The 13,540-nt window shown below is 43.7% G+C and overlaps 1 protein-coding gene across 1 annotated transcript in view; it reads left to right on the top strand.

Moving 5' to 3' along the window:
* Positions 1-13,540, top strand: part of ITGAL (integrin subunit alpha L) — a 1,030,513-nt gene that overhangs the window by 977,180 nt on the left and 39,793 nt on the right. Inside the window, exons 23-24 of the mRNA XM_044086682.1 lie at positions 4,138-4,221; positions 9,713-9,788. Coding sequence (XP_043942617.1) covers positions 4,138-4,221; positions 9,713-9,788 — 160 coding nt within the window. The remainder of the gene's footprint in view (positions 1-4,137; positions 4,222-9,712; positions 9,789-13,540) is intronic.

Below are 13,540 nucleotides of genomic sequence, written 5' to 3'. Positions count from 1 at the left end.
ACACCTTGGTCATTCCTTGAGAGGGCAAGCTGGGGATATATATCCAGACTCTCAGGAATGACTTGCTTTGTGTCCCTTCCATGGACTTCACTAATGACCATATGGCCTGAGTGGCCACACTGAGTGAGCCCTTTATATTGGGCCAGTTCAGCATCCTGTTTGCAGGTCACATGTACTATGACATCACAGAAAGCATGGATGTAGTTGCACATACGTCCTAATATGTGCATGCATGGCAAGTTCAAGATAAAAGGGTGATCCCTTTCCTCTGACTTTAGCCACGTGGTAGTAACCAGCTGACTCATCCTCCCCCCAGTCTGAAAACAAAAAGTAGATCCTTACCTGTTAGGTTCCATGCCCCACACCCAACCCCCATTTCACCTGGCCGGACATCTGATACACACAGTCCCACTTTCAAGTGTGTGTGTGTGTGTGTGTGTGTGTGTGTGTGTGTGTGTGTGTGTGTGTGTGTGTGTGTGTGTAACAGCCTGCACCTGGGGGTGTGAAAACTGCAGCACTTAAATCATTCTGGGTGATGGTAGGATGCTACTCAGGGCTATGACCCAAGCCCTGAGTAGCATCCTGCCATCACCCAGAATGATACCACAGTACAAGGACAAAATGATTGAGTTCAACAGCTGGCTAAGCTATTGGTGTCATTCTAAGGGGATCCAGTATCTGTCTGCCTGGGATGACATGATCGACAGACCACAATGCTTTGCCAGACATGGCCTGCACCTCTTGCCCTTGGAATTCCAGATACTGGCTAAACTCTTGCCATCCCTATAGTGCCTTTTTTAGGCAAGGTTTAAATGACAACTTCACCACCATAACAGGTATAAGCAAGCAAAATCTGAGGGTAATGCTACTCAATGCTAGAAGTCTAAACCTCAAAATGCATTCACCCGAGGCACTCCTTAAAATGGAGAACATCGACATCTGTGCAGTGACAGACCTGGTTCAAGGCTCCAGAGAGCACCCCTGCATTACCTGGCTATAATTCATACCACACCCTTCTGCCACCTAATCTGGACCAAAACACTAAAGGTGGAGGCAAGTCCATATTCATTAAGGATATCCACAACTCCAGGCTAGTTGCTCAGCATAATGCATCTGAGATTATCCAAGTGCAACTAACTCTGGGCAAGACTGCAATCCAAATTGTAACTTGCTACAGATCCCCCACCATACTCCAGGATTCCCACTCTTCATTTCTTGATATACTGGAAAATATTAGGGTACAACCCAACACCCTAATAATGGGCAATTTTAACTACCCCAACATTAACTGGGAAAACTACTCGTACCAATTCTTTTGTTCAATGTTTTCTGGAATTCATAAATTCCAACGCCTTGGATCAACTTATCCACACCCCCACCAGGGGCAGACCTGGTCATTACCAACATGGGCAACCGGTATTCCACACCAGAGGTCAATTCCTCATTGGTCAGTTCTGACCACAAGCTAATCAGCCTAGACATCCACACCCCCCACCCCAATTAGGGAAACCACCGTAAAAAAATTCTCAAAGCCAACTTCACGCTTCTTAAGACAGAAGTGGCAAACTTCACGACATCCATGCTGACGGACAATAGAGGTACGACTGCTGAATCCTGCACAAATGCACTTTATAAGCACTTACACGAGTGCATGGATCATGCTATCCCTAACAGAACTAAGATGCTATCCTCCAAAAAAAGGAAGACAATCTGGTGGTCTTCTGCCACAAACAAACTCTACAAAAGAAGAAAGAAACTGTTGCAAAAAAGAGTAAAATCTCATGACTGGAGGAACTCCCTGGTCAGCCTCAGTAAGAAGCTGAGATCCCTCATAAAATCCTCGAAAGCTAGTTATGGAGACAAAATTGCCACTGATTCTAAAGACAACCACAAAGCATTCTGTAGCTATGTCAAAAATCTCAAAGGCAACTCTCAGATCTGCTCTGAGTTACAGCATAATGGCACTAAATATACAGAACCAACTGATATTGCCAACATCCTGGCGGATAGGTTCAGTGCTAACTTTACCCCCCTCTCACCCCCTAAAGGGCCCATCTTTATACTGGAAGAATTCAAAGTTCCTGTAATCATGGCTGCTCAGGTAAAAACCACACTCTCCAAAGCCGAGAACACAGCATCCATATTACCAGACAGCATCCCAGGCTGCGTTCTACATGAACTACAGAATGAACTGGCACCCCACCTAAGCACCATGTTCAATCATAGCCTCACCTCAGGCTTTGTGCCTACTGAATGGCACACAGCGATGGTTATCCCACTCCACAAAGGGGGAGCCACCACGGACCCCAGGAACTACTGCCTCATTACCCTAACGAGCCTGGTCTGCAAGGCCATGGAATGTATCATCATGGAACTCATAAACAAAGATATTGGTAATGTCCAAACTCTAGACCCCACCCAGCTCAGGTTTGTAAAAGGCAGATCATGTCTCCTAAACCTGACTGACTTCTTTGAAGCAGTCACCAAAGCCTTAGATGAGGGTAAGGTGGTTCCCACTGCCTATCTAGATCTTGCCAAGGTTTTTGACACCATCCCCCACTCTGGAATTATACATAAACTCACTAAACTAGGTATAAATCCCTGTCACAAGATGGCTTGCCAACTGGCTCACTTTCAGAACCCACACTGTGAAAGTAGCAGACTCCAAATCCAACTTCAGACCAGTGACAAGTGGAGTACCACAAGGTTCAGTACTGGGTCCTCTCCTGTTTGGTATCTACTTTTCTGATGTACAGGCTAACACAGAAGGTCTTTGGCTAATGAAGCTCACAGATGACTGCAAACTAGGAGCCATAATCAAAACTCCTAACGATGTGGACATCCTACAAAAGGGCCTCACTGAGACAGTTGCCTGGTGTCAAAGCCATGGCCTCAAGCTCAATGTCAAAAAGTGTATTGTGATTCCCTTTGGTAAAAACTCTGTATCCATGAGCTATCATGTAGGTGGTAGTCTACTTAACACCAAAAGTGTGATAAGAGACCTTGGGACACAGGTGGATAGTAGTCTCTCCTTTGATAATCACATTGCCACAGTAGTCAGGAAATCCTTCTACATGGCACACCTCATCACAAAAGGTTTCTCATCCAGGAAAAAATAGGTCATTGTTCCTCTCTACTCATCACTCATTAGACCCATTATAGAGTACAATGCCCCTTTTGGTATGTACCTCACAAGACATCTACAACAACTGGAAAGGCCGAAGAACTGCCTCACAAAGAGGATTACTGGCCTCAAACAGATGCCCTATGCAGACCATCTAAAAAAAACTCCAGCTTTACTCCATCGCATATCGCCTACTCGGAGGCAATCTTTGCTTAACATACAAAGCTATGTAAAACCCAGAGCTGTTGGACATGATCCATTTGAAGAAATCCCAATCCCTTTGAGCTACACACTCTAGGGACCTAAACCTTGTCACTACAATAAACAGACCATACTGGAGGGATAGATTCTTGTCCCAGAGACTTCCTATACTCTGGAACAAACTACTTATTTATGTCAAACAAAGCTCCTCATTAGCACTCCAAGAAAAATCGTGATGACTGGATGGGAATTAGGAAATTCACCCCGGGGATCACTTCTGTGACTGCTCGACAGGGGCACAGGAAAATAATTTTCTTGGGTGGCGAAAGCCAGGGTACCTTTTTGGCTAGGCTTGTATAGGCCCTAGGGCCGATAGCCTAGTACCTACCTATGAACCTATGAACTTAAACTACAATGTATTACTAAACACTGCAACAGTTACTTTGTAATAGCATTAAAACATGGCTAGATGCATGATAAAAAAACATTAGTACAGTCCACAGCAGTAAGCCAAGGTGTTCAGTTACCAGCTAAGGAACCCTGTATTCCTAAACTTCAAATAATGTAATGTACAGCCCAGGGTGATTATTTACATTTATTAATTTTGCAGACTGAAACTGAGACTGAAAACTATTCATATATACAAATTTAATAGCTAATCAGGCTTCCTTCTTCCAGTCAGGAATAACAGAGACACAGACAAAGAGAGAGAGAGAGAGAGAGAGAGAGAGAGAGAGATGATGTCTGTATATAAACGTGTTGCCATTTAATAAGCTGCAATATTAACACTGAATACTTTGTTTCCACATTAGTGATAATGAAAATGATACGTTGGAAGATAATATGCACACCCAGGAACTACCTGTGCTCTATGCCATTAATGTCATGATAGAAGGGTAAGTCAGAACACGAATGTCATGACTGAAGGGTAAGTCAGAACACGAATGTCATGACTGAAGGGTAAGTCAGAACACTAATGTCATGACTGAAGGGTAAGTCAGAACACTAATGTCATGATAGAAGAGTAAGTCAGAACACTAATGTCATGGTAGAAGAGTAAGTCAGAACACTAATGTCATGGTAGAAGAGTAAGTCAGAACACTAATGTCATGATAGAAGGGTAAGTCAGAACACTAATGTCATGACTGAAGGGTAAGTCAGAACACTAATGTCATGATAGAAGGGTAAGTCAGAACACTAATGTCATGATAGAAGGGTAAGTCAGAACACTAACGTGATAGAAGGGTAAGTCAGAACACGAATGTCATGACTGAAGGGTAAGTCAGAACACTAATGTCATGACTGAAGATAAGTCAGAACACTAATGTCATGATAGAAGGGTAAGTCAGAACACTAACGTGATAGAAGGGTAAGTCAGAACACTAATGTCATGACTGAAGGGTAAGTCAGAACACTAATGTCATGACTGAAGGGTAAGTCAGAACACTAATGTCATGATAGAAGGGTAAGTCAGAACACTAATGTCATGATAGAAGAGTAAGTCAGAACACTAATGTCATGATAGAAGGGTAAGTCAGAACACTAATGTCATGACAGAAGAGTTAGTCAGAACACTAATGTCATGATAGAAGGGTAAGTCAGAACACTAATGTCATGACTGAAGGGTAAGTCAGAACACTAATGTCATGATAGAAGGGTAAGTCAGAACACGAATGTCATGACTGAAGGGTAAGTCAGAACACTAACGTCATGATTGAAGGGTAAGTCAGAACACTAATGTCATGACTGAAGGGTATGTCAGAACACTAATGTCATGATAGAAGGGTAAGTCAGAACACTAACGTGATAGAAGGGTAAGTCAGAACACTAATGTCATGATAGAAGGGTAAGTCAGAACACTAATGTGATAGAAGGGTAAGTCAGAACACTAATGTCATGATGGAAGGGTAAGTCAGAACACGAATGTCATGATGGAAGGGTAAATCAGAACACTAATGACGCGATAGAAGGACAAGTGAGAGCACTTTGTATCACAAAAAGTGACTAGCAAACAATAACTACATCTCAGGTAATAGGACTAAACAGCGGCTTAGTTCTCAGAAGGGGTGCCTGCGTAATCCATAAATTCCACAGCATAGTTCAAAGGTATTTAGGTCAGATGACTGCATTGTACAGATTATCAGTCTTTCAAAATTAATCAACAATGCAGTTTCAAGAAAAGTACTAAATATTAATTCTGGGACTGGAGACAGCAGGGACCCCCAGATTCACTTTATCAGTGTTTAATGAGGCAGGCAAAGCATCTCTTTAGCAAAGAATGATGTAATGTAGATTGTCTGAAGACAAAGTTAAGTGTATGAAATGGGTACCAGATGGTCCTAGGATGATCCAATAGAAAGCGCTAATTACATTTCTGTGCTATCCCGTGTCCCTTATTTGAGATAAACAGACATGTACCTGCATTCTGCTCTTGTATCTGAGCTCAGATACACAGATTGTATTTGAATGTTATCTAGGACCTGTACCTCTATACTGTCCTATAATTGTTAATTATTTTTACTGTTTTTTTTACCTGATTACTGTTTCATATCCCTCATGTAGGACACAAAAACATGTACATTACGTTATCCCATGTGTGTAAATTAGTATACAAATACCTGTACCTGCAGGTTGTGACATGTCCTTGAATTATGATGACCAGACCTTGTGTGCTGTCCATTGTCCTCAAATTAGGATAACCAGACCTACAAACTGACCCATGTCCCTAAATTAAGACATATCAGACCTACACACTACCCCATGACCCTAAGTCAGGATAGCCAGACCTACCCACTATCCTGTGTCCTTGAATTAGGATAACATTAGAATTTCTCATACCTGCCTACTATCTCATGTCCTTGAGTTAGGATACCACAGACATGTACACTATCCCATGTCCCCAAGTTAAGATAATACAGACATGCACACTATCCCATATCCCCAAGATAGGATACCATAGACATGCACACTATCCCATGTCCTCATGTTAGGATAACACAGACATGCACACTGTCCCATGTCCTCATGTTAGGATAACACAGACATGCACACTTTCCCATGTCCTCGTGTTAGGATAACACAGACATGCACACTGTCCCATGTCCTTGAGTTAGGATAACATAGACATGGACAATGTCCCATGTCCTTGAGTTAGGATAACACAGACATGCACACTGTCCCATGTCCTTGAGTTAGGATAACACAGACATGCACACCGTCCCATGTCCTCATGTTAGGATAACACAGACATGCACACTGTCCTATGTCCTCATGTCAAGATAACACAGACATGCCCACTGTCCCATGTCCTCGAGTTAGGATACCACAGCCATGCACACTGTCCTATGTCCTCGAGTTAGGCTACCACAGACATGCACACTGTCCCATGTCCCCGAGTTAGGATAACACAGACATTCACACTGTCCCATGTCCTCGAGTTAGGATAACACAGACATGCACACTGTCCCATGTCCTCGAGTTAGGATAACACAGACATGCACACTGTCCCATGTCCTTGAGTTAGTATAACACAGACATGCACACTGTCCTATGTCCTCGTGTTAGGATAACACAGACATGCACACTATCCCATGTCCTCGTGTTAGGATAACACAGACATGCACACTGTCCCATGTTCTCATGTTAGGATAATGCAGACATGCACACTGTCCCATGTCATTGAGTTAGAATATCACAGACATGCAAACTGTCCCATGTCCTCGAGTTAGGATAACAGAGACATGCACACTGTCCCATGTCCCCAAGTTAGGATAACACAGACATGCACACTGTCCCATGTTCTCGAGTTAGGATACCACAGACATGCACACTGTCCTATGTCCTCAAGTTAGGATAACACAGACATGCACAATGTCCCAGCTCCCTGAAATAGGATAACTGAACCAACATATGCTGCCCTCATGTTATGCACCCCCAGAACGTTTCTCAGTACTCCAGGTGTGGCTTTACCAGTGCCTTGTACAACAGTAAGGTGACTGAGTATGTCTGGGATCCACTCCTCATGATATGTACCCCAGAACTGTACCCTGTATCCCAGATGTCACCCTACAAATATTCTGTACAATACAAGGGTAACCTCAGTATCCCTGGGATACACTCCTGATGATATAACATTCAAAACTGTACCCTGTACCCCAAATGTAGTCTTATAAGCATCTTGTACAGTAGAATGGTGATCTCAATATGTCTGGGATCCAGTCCTCATAATATATACCTCAGAATTTTACCACCTACCCCATATGTGACCTTATCAGTGTGTTATACAGTGAAAGGATGACCTCTGTATCTCAGGGCTGTACTCCACATTATATATATCCCCAGAACTCTACCCTGTACACCAGATGTGACATTACCAGTATCTTGCATGGTGGAAGGGTGACCTCAGTATCTCTGGGATCCACTCTTCATGTCATGCACCTTAAAAATGCACCCAGTATTCCAGATATGGGCTTACCAGTGCCCTATATAATGAAAGGTTAACCTCAGAATTTCCTTTTTTCTCTGTGGATCCCCCTTCACCTGTGCCCCAACTTCTTGTTCCTTCTGACTCCATTTGATCTGTACTTTTAGGATCCCCTGCTGACATCATTCCCTCTCAGTCTATGGCCCTGCCCATTCTGCCCCTGCTGACACCATTCCCTCTCTATCGCCCTGCCCATTCTGCCCCTGCTGACACCATTCCCTCTCTACCTATGGCCCTGCCCATTCTGCCCCTGCTGACATCATTCACTCTCAGCCTATGGCCTTGCCAATTCTGCCCCTGCTGACATCATTCCCACTCAGCCTATGGTCCTGCCTATTCTGCCCCTGCTGACATCATTTCCTTGCAGCCTATAGTTCTTCCCATTCTTCCAGCCTACCACTACCAGCAGGGGATAGGTCCTGCCTCTACCCTTCACTGGGCAGGGGTACATATCAGAGTTATTATGGGGGTGCTGCACAGTGTAGAAGCTAGAAAACAGTCATTATACTGGAATTAACTCTGTGGCTGATGTGTACAAAGGTGAATAGTCCTCCTCACCAATGTGCTAGTGGCATGCTTAAGGCCACTGCCTACTGTATGGTATGGTCTAGAAGCATCCCAGCCACCTTCCATAGAGTGATAATGCCTCTTAATACTAACCATATGCCACCCAAGCTCCATTTCAACCATCCTCTGCTTCTCACCTGCTAGATTACAACCCACCTCACCATTTGGGGACCCCAGTCACAGTACTTTTATCTTCCAACCTCCTGTGTGGCACAGTGGATATTCCACATTGATAAATTTGTCTTGTCCACATCAGTTGTGAGTCAGTCATAAAACTGAGCCAGAATGGATGCAAATGGCCTCTGCTGAGTGAAGCCATGCTGTGTAAATGCATCCAAGAAATTAGCACTGAAGTACTCGACCAGCCTTCATGCAGAAGCATTTTGGAACCTTTTGTAGACCGGGTGTGAGACTAACAAACCTATAATTATATGGCTTCTTCCTACATTAGAATTACTGGAGCTGCCCATATGCATTCTGTCAGCGAATACTATGGAGTGATAAAACAGTCGCCTCAGGAGGTCACAAGCACCACAAGCCATAATCGGGAAGACACTTCATCTTTACTATATGCTGGACATACTCATTAATTCCTCAGTCCCCTCTTCATTACTTCTTTTCTGGTCACTAATAATCCCTTGTTCTTACTGTATGCATGTACACCACACAGACACACACCTGGACACATGGATTAGGTCTTGAATCGCAAAAACAGATTCCTCAAGGAATGTGTAGATGAAAAAGCAAATTATCACAGCACAGTCCTCAGCTTGTCCATTAATCAAAATGACAAACCATTTGACACACATGGACATGCACAAACACACACCCACCAACACAAAGTACCCCACACTCCTAGAAAACTCAACCATTTTAATATGCCCATACAATGCAAAACACAAACACACACTGCACACCTTTATAATATGTGGGGCAAGCTGCCAACACCTCTTTGTCATTCATGCCCCAAAACTTGTTTAACACACATACATGTACTCGTGTATAGCAGGCATCTGTAACCCCTTTCACATGCTCCTCACCCAGTAGCACTTTCACAACATTGTTCTACCAACTACACCAACCACTCACTCTAAAGCAATACGCAGACAGATAGATAGATAGATATATGGGTAGATAGATAGACAGGTAGGTAGGTAGATAGATAGATAGATAGATAGATAGATAGATAGATAGATAGATAGATGGGTAGATAGACAGGCACATAGAGACACAGAGAGAGGTTTCTCTATTCCTAAAACTGCAGAATGCACTAAGAGTGTGAGCAAAGGCTGACTGTTTTAACTATTTTTTATTAATTTAGTATTTTCTTTCTTTAGGGCTGAATTTACTCAGTACATCCATTTCTTCACAACAAAAACGAATGAAAGGAAGATAGCTGAACATTCCTATAAGGTAAGATACCCAACTCCAATAAAAAATAACTCCATATCACCTCGTTCTGTGGAGCTGCGTATTCTCTTGCTCCATGAAATGACTTAGACGATTCGAGTTTGAATGCACTCCAGGTCTGGAGTGGCTGCATCCACTTCCACCTGGTTTGGCAGAATTTTAGAAATTGTTAATGGATGCAAGTGACACTGAAAATGACAATTAATGTAGAAGCATATCATTAATCTGTAAGTATAGTACAATTATTCTAAATGTATACTTGTCATGTAGCCAGGACACGTAAATCAACCTTCAGGATAGGATGTAGATGATCATATTAGAGTCTCCTGTCCTGCCAGACCAATTCACTTTATCCAAAAGTTGTACTTTAGTGGGCAGAAGTCATGCATATCTGAGAAACAGACTTCCGCCAGCCCCTCTGGTGTTCTTTCAAATGGGTTCTTGCTTGGCCTACTTCTATATATTCGAATGGTATATGATAACACTACAATGTTGCTAGCTTAACACAGTATACTGATGACCAGACACAGCTCTTTTTGAGAGCAAACTCTGTTCACGGCTGATTGTCAAACTTGAATCTGTAACTTTATATTATCAAAACAATGTGTGTGCCATCTGGGGATAAAGCAATCTGCCCTGGATTGCTTCTCACTTATTTATAACCTCTTGGAATCAGTCACCAGTTTTGGTTGCAAAATCTCCAAAACTATCTGAAGTCGTCCTGGCCAATGCACTCGTGTCTGATGTCAGCATGAAGGCTGTCATTCCAAAAACAATCAGAGGCTTTGTATGCTGTTCAGGACCCAAGGTTTTTATGCCCACCTCTAATGGAACAGCTGCAGTCCACACTTTGCTGCTGCTTAGCGTCCTATACGCTTTCCATGTGCTAAGCATACTTCTCACAATCCTCACAGCTAACCACCCTCCTCACAATCCACACTGCTAACCACCTTTCTCACAATCCTCACAGCTAACTACCCTTCTCACAATCCTCGCAGCACAAACCTGAGCTATCATATAACAGTACTGCATGCTCTGTACCATTATACCCTCCAAACAAGGCTTTGTAATCACCTTCAGACTTCACCTGGGCAGTAAATGTGACTGTAACCTTGGACTTACTTGACCTAGCTTATTGGTCATCCAGTCTGAATGACCCTCTTTCCAGTAGACTTTCACTTTGTTTTATATCTGCTTTCCCCTACTCTCCACCTTTTCATCTCCAACCACCTCATGCTTTAGTAGAATGTCATTATTTTTGTCATCACAGCTGTAGAAAGGGAGTTTCATGCTCTGGACAACATGCCCATTTTGCATCTCTCAAAACCTCTCTGGTTTCCCTACCTTTATCCTCACCCTCTCACAGCAACACTATGCCCGCACAAAAGATTAGTCAGATGGTTGCCATGGAAACCCCTTGTAACACATCATACTCAGTCTGCTGCACATATTTCCAAATACTGCTGCACTCGAGCGCAGCATGTTATGGTCTCCCACTCCAAAGAGCACAACATGCCATGGTCCCACCCCACCCCCAACATAGTGCAGCATACCATGGTCCCACCCCCCAACAGAGTGCAGCATACCATGGTCCCACCACCACCCACCAACAAAGTGCAGCATACCATGGTCCCATCACCCCCGACAAACTGCAGTATGGCATAGTCCCATCTCCCATGGAGTACAGCAAGCCATGATCCCATACCCCCCCCCCACACACACACACACACACACACACACACACACACAGAGTGCAGCATGCCATTGTCCTACCACCACCCCCAACATAGTGCAGCATACCATGGTCCCATCTCCCACAGAGTGCAGCATGCTATGGTGTCCTCCCCACAAAGTGCAACATGCCAGAGCCCCCCAACAGAGTGCAGTATGCCATGGTCCCAGCACCCCCTACAGAGCACAGCATGCTATGGTCCCTCTACCCCACAGGGTGCAGAATGCAGGTGTAGTCAGTGTAGAGTGAAAATAGCAGTGGGGCAAGCACACATCTTTGGGGATGCCCATGTCGATCGTGCGATAGCCAGTGTAGAGGGAAAATAGCAGTTGGGTAAGCACACATCTCTGGGGATGCCCATGTCGATCATGCGACAGCCAGTGTAGAGTGAAAATAGCAGTGGGGCCAGCACACATCTCTGGAGATGCCCATGTTGATTGTGCGATAGCCAGTGTAGAGCGAAAACAGCAGTGGGGAAAGCACACATCTCTGGGGATGCCCATGTTGATCATGAGACAGCTAGATGTGAATTTCCCCAGTTTCACCTGCTGCTTCCTACTAATCAGAAAATTGGTGATCCACTGACAGGTGGAGGCAGGGATGGAAAACTGGGTGAGTTTCAAGTGCAGAAATTCCAGGATCACTGTATTGAAAACAGAGCTGAAGTCCACAAACAAAATCCTGGCATATGTCCCCGGGTTGTCAAGATGTAGTGCAGTCCCATATTAACTGCATCATCGACTGACTGGTTCTCTGATAAGCAAACTGAAGGGAGTCCATTATATAGTTATGTTATCAACCCTTCTGTACAGTATTATATGGTTATGTTATCAGCCCTTCTGTACAGTATTATATGGTTATGTTATCAGCCCTTCTGTACAGTATTACATGGTTATATTATCAGCCCTTCTGTACAGTATTACATGGTTATATTATCAGCCCTTCTGTACAGTATTACATGGTTATATTATCAGCCCTTCTGTACAGTATTACATGGTTATATTATCAGCCCTTCTGTACAGTATTATATGGTTATATTATCAGCCCTTCTGTACAGTATTACATGGTTATATTATCAGCCCTTCTGTACAGTATTATATGGTTATATTATCAGCCCTTCTGTACAGTATTACATGGTTATATTATCAGCCCTTCTGTACAGTATTATATGGTTATGTTATCAGCCCTTCAGTTTAGTTCTCAGAGCATGGTACGGGTATGTTATCACCCTTCAGTGCAGTATTCAGAATGTTATATGGTTATGTTCTCAGTCCTTCAGTACAGCATTTAGAATGATTATGGTTATGTACAGCATTATATAGTTATGTTATCAGCCCTTTAGTACAGCACTCAGAATGTTATGTGGGGATATTATCAGCAATCTGTTACAGAACTCAAGAGGTTATATAGTTACATTATCAGCTAGCTTGTAGAGGACTTATAATAGCTATAGCTGTCTTCAGCATAAACCCAGGAGTTCATTGCTCAGGACATTTGTATTTCTGTACATCACAGACCTAGAAATACAGTACTCAGAACATTGGGTGCCTCGTGGGCCCAGTAGTATGTCAGTGGAGCTGTGTCAGGCTACAGCATGGTCCCAGAAGTAAAATTACTCAGAAATGCTGAAACTGAGTGCCTCTCTGACCCTGCTGTACTTCCCATGTGGTGCATGCAGAACAAATTCAGCAACTTTGCCAGGTAGTGAAGGAGCTTAGGGGAAGGTGTGGTGAGGAGAGCGTGGAGTGCTGTCTCATCCTTCTGGGGGGTGCTGTATGACTGTGGAGTGCTGTGTCATCTGTGAGGGAGGGTGCTGTAAGATTAGGGGAGGATATAGTGATGAGACTTCGAGTGTTGTCTCATCTGTGAGCGGGGGTGCTGTAAGATTATGGGAGGGTGTGGTGATGACACCGTGGAGTACTGTCTCATCTGTGGGGAGTGGGGTGCTGTAAAATTAGGGGAGGATGTGACTGTCCAGCGCTGTCTCATCTGTGAGGGGGTGCTGTAAGATTAGGGGAGGGTG

The sequence above is a fragment of the Protopterus annectens genome, chromosome 10.part0, assembly GCF_019279795.1.
Source record: "Protopterus annectens isolate FY-2018-M chromosome 10.part0, PAN1.0, whole genome shotgun sequence".
Taxonomy (NCBI): domain Eukaryota; kingdom Metazoa; phylum Chordata; order Ceratodontiformes; family Protopteridae; genus Protopterus; species Protopterus annectens.
This window is presented reverse-complemented; position numbering and strand designations above follow the sequence as displayed.